Raw genomic sequence first — 9,676 nt, 5'->3', positions numbered from 1 at the left:
AAATTAATTTTAAATATTTTATTATAATTTTATTAATTTTATTGTAATACAAAAAATAATTTCAAAAAATTAATTGTATCATTTTCAAAAAATTAATTTCAGTATAATACAAAAATTAATTTTAAAGATTTTATTAATTTTATTGTAATACAAAAATAATTTCAAAAAAATAATTTTATTATTTTCAAAAAATTAATTTCAGAATAATACAAAAATTAATTTTAAATATTTTATTAATTTTATTATAATACAAAAATTAAATATTTTATTAATCGTATTAATTTTATTATAATACAAAAAATAATTTCAAAAAAATAATTTTATTATTTTCAAAAAATTAATTTTAGTATAATACAAAAATTAATTTTAAATATTTTATTTTAATTTTATTAATTTTATTATAATACAAAAATTAAATATTTTATTAATCGTATTAATTTTATTATAATACAAAAATTAATTTTAAATATTTTATTTTAATTTTATTAATTTTATTATAATACAAAAATTAAATATTTTATTAATCGTATTAATTTTATTAGAATACAAAAAATAATTACAAAAACTTAAATATATGATATAATTTATACTAATCAATTTATATATTATTATAATATTTGAATTTAAAATATTCTATTCTTTTAAAAAAAATATTTTTCAAATATGATTTAAAATGTTTCTTCAGACATTACTTTATAAATTTTAAACTTCATTTAATAATATTTCTAAATTTATAAAAATTACATAAAAAATTATATTAATAATATCATTTAATCCGAAATATCTTATATTTTTTTAATTAAGATTTAATATTTTAATTTATTATTTCATTTTTATATATAACGTAAAAAAATTATATATATATTTCATAATAAAAAAAAATATTTAGAAATGCCTGATGAAGAAGAGTATTTCAGCGTGTTGAAAGTGAAGGTGCACAGGTGATGGCCTATGACAAAGTGTGGAGAGAGTGAAGTAAAGAGCTGGAGAGGGAGAAGTGAAGAGCTGAAGAAGGAGAAGAAGAACCGAAGAGGAAGAATGAATAGCTGGAGAAGGAGAAGAAGAGCTGGAGAGAAAGAATGAAAATTGGGAAAAAGAAGGAGATGGCGGGAGACTTAACTTTAAAAGCCAAAGTCTCTCCAGATCTGTGCATGCAGGTCCGCGTGGCTATGCATGCATGCGAAATAAAGAAAGAAAAGAGTTCAGTACTTAGTCAAGATTTCGTCAGAGATTCCTGACGAAGTCTTGAACTTTGTGCGTGTTCGGCACTTAAGGTGCCAAACAAGTCACCCTGGCAGTCACGGGAGCGGATGACACTGCTCCCGTAGCACGGATCAGCTTGTGGAAGTTCGACACAATGGGTGTCGAACTAGCAGTCAATCCAAAAATATTTTCGGATCCTGCTTGGTTTTAAAATTATCTCCTTAGTAACGTTTACTTTCATAGCTGCAGTATTAAACTCAGCAGAGCAGACATTAAGAACCTCTTTCTGCTTCTCAACACTAAGAACTATTGAGTAGGCTCTATTCAAACTTGGTAAAGGTTCCATTATCAAAATCTGGTTTCTAACATGATCAAAAGAGTCATTCAGCCCCAATAAGAACTGGATTAATCTATCTCCGTTATCCATATCACTAATAACTTTCCACAAGTGCAAACAGGCAATGATTTTAAGCAAGTTAACTCATCCCATAGTTTTTTTAACTTAGTAAAATAGACAATCACAGTCATATCAGCTTGGGTGAAAGAGCTAATTTCTCTTTTTAGCTGATAAAGCAATGGGCCATTGCTTTCCCCAAATCTACCCTTAATCTCTTCCCATAATTCTCTTGCGGAACATACATATAGGAAAGCATCAACAATATCTTTAGAAATAGAGTTTAATAGCCAAGATGTTACCATATTGTCCACTCTTTGCCATTTGTCATAGTCCTCTGATCTTGAATCCGGCATTTCACATTTACCATTGATGAAGGCCAGCTTATCTTTTGCTTTTAGAGCAATAACCATCGATCTGCTCCATGTTAGGTAATTACTGTCAATCAATGGAGTACTCACCAACTGCATCCCCGGATGATCAGAGTTGTGTAAGGCAAGCTTGCTCTCAGTGTTCTTGGTGGAAGTCTCTTGTGCTGGTACCTCTTGTTCCTTCAGTTTTGATGAACTATCTTCAGCCATTTTAGAAGAAGACAGAAGAAGAAGAAGAGAGAGAGAAACAAACAGTATCAGTACAGGCTTTGCTCTAATACCATGTAAAGAAGGAAGAATAATAAATAGAGAATACCATATGTTTCTTATTGAAATGTACATCTATACATACAGTTGCTAGGAATTCTCCAGAAATGAATGAGGTGTTATGGGTTTGAAACTGAAATTTTGTATATATATACTATATCATGTGGAATATGTTCGGAAGTTTTAAATAAATTCGACATGCGAACAGAGTTAATCCTCGTATAAACATAAACATAGAAAAATAAATAATTTAGTGAAAATTCCAACCTAACTTGTTGAACATTATATGGGATTTGAAGGTGAAATGCTCAGGTGTTGAAGGGTCTCGATCACTTTGAGGAAAGTGTTTGGACATGGGTTCAACCCATTACCAAGCTCAGCAGTGTTGGGTCTTATTTACAAGGTTGTCCTTTTTACAAAAGGAAGGGGGAGAGGGTGATGAAAATTTCACTAATTTTGCAATAATTTTCTTTAGCACTTTGGAAAGGAGACTATAGCTAAGGGAGCCTCAGGTTGAAGGAGGGCACCATGGGATGTTCTTGGCTATTTACAAAAAGCTTCATGGAGGTGCTAACTTCTGTTTACTTTTGGTAAATTTTATGTTTATTGTGCTTATCAATGCCCATTTCTGGTCTTAGAAATTGTTGTTTGAATATATAGCTAGGATGCTACTCATGTTTTTCCTGAAAAATATTTATGTGTTATCACATTCCATATACTTCAACTGCAATAGTAGATCAATGACAATGGTTCAAATATTATTATATTTATTTTCGTTGTTATAATATGATATTTATTATTTTTTTGCAATAGATAATTTTTTTTAAATTATAATTTTATTCAATCTAAAATAATTTATTAATTCAATTTAAAATAATTTATTTATTAAAATATATTATTATATAAAATAACAAAAAATTAAAACTTCCTTTCAATAATTTTAAACTACCAATAAATTATTATTGTAATAGTATCAATATGTCCTGTTTTTCGACTATTTAACTAAAATAGTTATCAGAAAAAAAATAAAAATGAGGTGATTGATATTTTATGGCAATCATACTGATATTTAAGTTATTAATATGATTTGCACGAATTTTTTAAAATATAATTGAAAGTTATTGAGTGTTTAGAAGTATATATTTTATATATTGATTTGATTGCTTTTACAATATAAGAAAATAAGGTTAATTACTCATAATTCATGAAATCCTGAGCTACTAGCCAGTAGATTTTATGTTTGTAGAGAGATTCTATTGATTTTATATTCCGTTGTGTTAATATGATTCTTAATTTTAAAAAATATTTTATCTTTCAACAATTATTTTCAAAAATAATTTAATTTCTCTTGTATTAAAAGACAATTCCCTTCAATGGGACAACTTCTGTTTTATGAAAAGCAATAGGATTAGGGGTGTAATCGAGCCGAACCGAGCCGAGTTTTGTAAAGCTCAAACTCGTTTATTAAAAAAGTTTGGAAACTCGAGCTCGAGCTCTAATATTTGATTCAAGCTCGGCTCGAGAATTAAATATTATAATCGAGCTCGATTCGAGCTCAACTCGTGAAAGGCTCGTTCGATTTAATAACGAGTCTAATTCGAGTTCGAGCTCGAAAAGCTCGATTAAGAAGCTCGTTAATAAAACTCGAGCTCGAACTCGAAAAACTCGATTAAGAAACTCGTTAAAAAAGCTGGAGACCGAGCTCAAAATTAAAAAGTTTGGTTTGAGCTCAAGTTCAGGCTTGAACTCGAATTAATAATTACACTTTAATCAGTTTTTAATCATTATTAATTTAAATAATATAAAAAAAAAGAGAGTGTACATAAAAAAAATTACGTAACACAATTTATAACTAAAATAACACAAATAAATATAAATTCAACAACATAATAAAATTAGATTACACACAAAGTTTAATATCAAACGAATAAAGTTGATTCCAACTTTCAACAGTTGAAACAAGCTAATATAATTTAATTATCTTCATAATCATCTTCATACTTGTTCAATTAGTTAACTTGAATTTCAACTTCAACATCCATATAACCTTAATTAATTATTATTAATATACTTTGATAATTATTATCATCTTTTATATTGTATGCTTAATTATATACAAAATTTTTTTTATAATTATACTTTAATTTTAAAATGTATATAATTTTTACAACTCAATTTATCATGTAGTACTATAATTTTAAAGAATACTTATTATAATAATTAATATTAATTATTTGTGATTATACATTAATTTTATGGAATCTTATTATAATAATTATATACAAAAGATTTTTATAATTTAATTTTAAAGAATATTAATTATAATAATTAATCTTAATTATTTGTAATTTTCAATACTATAATTTTCAAGTATTTATAATAATTTAAATTTTATAACTTTATAGTTATTTTTACTTTTTTAATAATATATAAACTTGTTCATAAATTTATTTAACGAATTGGTTCACCAATTTATTTAAACAATATTACTCACGAGCCTATTTAACGAGCCTGCTCGTGAGCCTTCTCAACGAGCCTGCTCGCGAGCCTTCTCAACGAGCCTGCTCGCGAGCCTTCTCAACGAGCCTGCTCGCGAGCCTAAAAACGAGCCAGCTCGCGAGCCTTAACGAGCCGAATACTATGGAGCTCAAGCTCAGCTCGTTTAAGTGACGAGCCTCAAAATTGAGCTCGAGTTTAGCTCGTTTAAAAAACGAGCCGAACTCGGTCGAGTTTTTATCGAGTCGAGTCTCGAGTAGCTCATGAATAGCTTGGCTCATTTACAGCCCTAAATAGGATCATATGGGAGATTGAGGACTAAATCTCTCTCCCTCTCAATCTTATTAATGATTTGATTTTTATATTTTAAAAAATTAATTTATATTATTTTTTAAAAAATTACTATTAATATCTTATATTTTAAAAAATTTATTAATTAATTTTAACCGTTAATTATTTTATTATTTAATTTTTATTATTTTAAAAATTTTATTAGTTTGTCACATATTTTGCCAAGATAACAATTATATAATTCTTTAAATTAAAATAAAATTTTTGTAAATATTTTAATTTTATATTAATTTATTACTATTAAAATGTTAAAATAAAATCATAAAAAGTAAAGATTTCTCTATTTAAGATCGATTGAAAAAAGGAAAAAAAAAGTTTTTTTTTTTTTTTCAAGTGCTGCTTTACATCTCAATTATAAGATACTATATCAGTCGTCATCTCCATGACGTCACTCAATTACCATACCAATGATTTGACCTAAGGAACGTTTGTCACAGAGGACCCTTCTGAACCCTAAAGATTTGGCTTTCACTAAATATTATGGTTGCTAAAGTAAAGAAAAATTACAAACTGTACTATCTTTTGTAGCTAATTATTTATTATTTTAATCTCACATATATTGACTTATTCTTTAATTAAATTAAACTTTTTTTTAATCAGTGAAAAAAAAAAATAAGATTTTTTTAAAATATTCAGACGTGTTTATTATCGGATTAATTTGGGGAGTACAATCAAATTAAGCCATTTAAATATATTTTTTATTTTTAAAAATAATAAAAGTTAAGTGTTGAATGACTAGTTATTGAAATATATTAATTAAGAAATATGAGTTTCCTAATTCATGAGTTTTTTTTTCTTTAATACTAAGTGTCACATTAGTGCTGATTATTTCAAAATCTTGTTGTCATTGCACCAAATTAAAAATTAATCAATAATTTTTAGAAAAAATATATAAAATATTCTGTATTTTTATTCATACATTTTAATATATTATTTAATTGATATCAAAGGAGTATATATAGTATTGCGATATTAATAAATAACAAATAACAGTAATTTTTTAATGTTGTTAAAAAATATTAATGCATTAAATAAAATATAATATAATTTTACTTATTTTTATTTTAAAATTTTTTATTTTAAAATTTTTTATTTAATTTGTGTTACATTAATTAGTATATTATTAATATAATTTTCATATCAATATTTCTTACAGTAAATATTATTACTATTTACTAGCAATGCGATACTATAAATATTATTTTAATATAAATTAAATCACAAATTTTAAAATAAAAAATTAATAAAATCACGTAATATGTTTTTTTATATTTTTTCTTTATTTTTTTTTATAAACAACTAACCTTCGTTTCAAATATAAAAAACACATTTACGCTTTAATTATTTGGCTAATCGATTAAAAATTTTAAATATTTACGTTAATTTATATTTTAAATTTTAAATAATAAAATTAAAATTTTTTAATTTGACACGATTACAACTAAAAGTATTAAATTGAATAAAGAAATACCAACGGCAAAACTACAATACAATATCTAAAATTTATATAGATAAAATACATAGTTTTTTAATTTAAATTTTATTTTAGAAGTAAATATATTTTTCATTTTTTAATAATAAATATATTATATATAATAAATATTAGCCAAATATATAGTTACACCCGTATTATTTTATATTATCCATTATATACTTGAATTTTAATCTATCAAATACTTAAACTTATAAAATTTTAACAATTAAATATAAATTAAAAATATTTATAAAGAAAAAGTCAAAACATATTATACTCGAAATTTTACTGAATGATTAGCTTTATATATTCATAAAATAATAAAATTACTCTTATTTAATTTTATTAATTTATAAAAATTTTAAAGTATAATTAGTAAAATTTTAAGTGTAGTAAGCAATATTTATGATTGATTTTTTTTTTTTTATAAATTACAGTTAATGTGATTAAGATTTTAGTTTATATGTTCAATAAATTAATTTCAATTAGTATAGAGATGCAAGTATTTATTTAACCAATAATTAAATATTTATTATAAATAAATTCCTCATAAATAAAATATCACATATAAATATCATATATTAAAATATTTTATATTCAACATTATAAATTATATGCATACTTTTCACACATAAAAGAATATTTTATATTAATAATATTTTATTTTAAAGTAATATATTATATATTTTAGTCTATAAATTTTTTTAACATTTTAAATATATATATATAAATATACTATTGAAAAAATATTATTAAAATAAAAATATATTCTTTCGTATTATTTTATTGGTCGAATAAAAAAATTTAGAGAGTACATTATAATTTATAATTAATTTTTTAAAAATTTAATTTAATACTTCGAATTGTGATAAATTGAAAAAAATTAATTTTATTATCTAACCATTAAAGTTTTAAATATAAATATAAATTATTGTAAATATAATCTTAATAATTATCCTTAAAATTATAAAATATCAACTTTAAATTTTAAATAAATTGAAAATAATTATTTCTATATTTATAAGTAGAAAGAGCATTCATTAAAAATGTCTTTAGCTCATATTTGAAATAACTATATAATATTTTTAATGAAAATTTTTTAATTCTCTCATTTGCCATGATTTATTTTATAATTATTTTTTACAAATAATCGAAACCTAAATTATATATCATCCAATTTAAAAATGGGATGCAAACTAAAATAAAATAATAATATACACATCAATAGCTTCCTGGTTCTTGAACACTATGGTTGGGGACAAGAAGTTTACTTTTATAGAACTTTCTCCTAAGGAGAGAGTTAGAACATGTAAATGAAATCGTACTAGTTAATTCTCATGGTACTTTCACAGCTAAGTCTGCAAACTTCAAAATGGATTAGCATCTGGGACAAACTTCTTTAACCTCTCAGAAATCCTTGCAGCTCCATAACTATGGGAAGAATCTCCAACCTGCAAGAATTCAAGGGGAATAAATTTCTTGATCGAAGCATTTCAAGTACAGTTGATGAAGAAGAAGAAAAAGAAGAAGAAGAACATCATCCTCTACCTTGGAGTGTATTGTGTGGAAAACGACATCATCTAGAACAGAAAAGCTAGCATTAACAATCTCAGCTCCTTCTTCATGAAGAATTCGAATAATCTCATTGAACATGAACTGGGTTTCCAACCCAGTTATCAAAACAACCTCTAAAGCTGAACCAATTTCATGAACCTTAATTTGTGGATATCTTAAGCGCATTGTTGCTCCATTACTCCCGCTTGATGAGTTCGGCGGCCGTTCTTCTCTTCCCATTAAGCTTTCTTTCCTTTCCCTCATTTTCTCCAGATTTATCTGCAGCTTTTTTATATACTTTGCAGCCTGATCTAGCTGATCAGACAGCGACATCGGCTTCTGCAACACCATGAATGCTAAATCAAGAAAAAAAAGAAAGAAAAAGAAAAGAAACTGAGAGAAAGAAAGATGGGAACCCTGGAGCTTTGATGGGGCAGGAGAGAATTGAGCTTGGAGCAGAGAGCTTTCATTTGATTTCTTCTATTTCTTTCTATTGTTTTCTTATCAGTTCTTGAAGAACTGATAGAGTTGTTCTCCATCAAAGAATAGCCTAAAAAGGAAACAATGTGTCTTCTAACTTGTAACAGATGTTGCTAAGTCATTGATTTATTCTGAGGCTTTTATCATAGTGAGAAAAAAGCAAAGGCAAGAAAAAAAAAAAGGAAAATATAAAATTGGATGCTGTTGAAAAAAGTTTGTGATTTGAGAGGGTGGTGGGGTTGCCTGATTTTGTTTACCAAGGGAGAGGCTCGTGGACCTACTATGACCACTTAAATTTTTTATTTTGGAAAAACATCACTGTACTAATTTTGTTTTTTATGTATATCATAATCATAGTTCAACATATAGATTATATTCATCTTTTTTAACTCTTTCTCCACAGCCGGGATCGCAGCAGTTCAAATCCAAAGCTTGTTTGGCTATCGATTTTAAGTTTTTAGTTGTTTTTTTGGTATTAATGGTATTACCTTTGCTCCTTGAGGGAATACCCTAATATATATAATAATACGAAATAATTAATCTTCAATTTTATAAAAGATTTAAATTGAATTTAATTTTTACTATCGATGTTCGATAGAGATTAACGATAATAAAAATTTTATCGTTTAAAAAATTAATTTTATATTTTAATTATTTTTTTAGATATTTTTATAATTTTATATATTAAATTTTTTTTATTATAAATAGCATTTATTTACTATTTGGGATTTACTTTTTTTAATTTTTAAAAAATTTCAATAATAATTTTTTATTTTTAATTTATCTTTTTTTTATATCATTTTAAGCAAATGATATTGGTTAAACTTCTAACAAACTCTAATCAGTCTTTTATCATATAAATTTTTACAAGCTTAAGAAGAATGGTGGCTCGCAATTTTAAGATTTGAAGATTGTAATGTTAACTCGAATGAGTTGTAGTTTCTTACTTGTCTTCTATATTTCTTTTTCAAGGCTCCTTTTCCTTAACTCATAAGGGAGTAAGGTGGTGTGATTAAGAACTTTTTCTATTTCGAATATCAGTTGTGATTAAGGACTTTTTTTCTCTCAAATATCGACCTTTCATGT

At 24.9% G+C, this 9,676-nt stretch overlaps 1 protein-coding gene across 1 annotated transcript; it reads right to left on the bottom strand.

Annotated features, from left to right (window-relative positions):
• Positions 1-7,735: 7,735 nt before the first annotated feature.
• LOC110604226 (transcription factor bHLH162) lies at positions 7,736-8,794 on the bottom strand. Its single transcript, XM_021742371.2, has 3 exons — positions 8,527-8,794; positions 8,105-8,449; positions 7,736-8,007 (listed from the first exon to the last, which is right to left on the bottom strand). The coding sequence occupies exons 1-3, from the start codon at positions 8,647-8,649 to the stop codon at positions 7,924-7,926; spliced, it is 552 nt and encodes a 183-aa protein (XP_021598063.1). The 5' UTR covers positions 8,650-8,794; the 3' UTR covers positions 7,736-7,923.
• Between the last annotated feature and the right edge of the window lie 882 nt (positions 8,795-9,676).

Source organism: Manihot esculenta, chromosome 16 (genome assembly GCF_001659605.2).
Source record: "Manihot esculenta cultivar AM560-2 chromosome 16, M.esculenta_v8, whole genome shotgun sequence".
Classification (NCBI taxonomy): Eukaryota; Viridiplantae; Streptophyta; class Magnoliopsida; order Malpighiales; family Euphorbiaceae; genus Manihot; species Manihot esculenta.
This window is presented reverse-complemented; position numbering and strand designations above follow the sequence as displayed.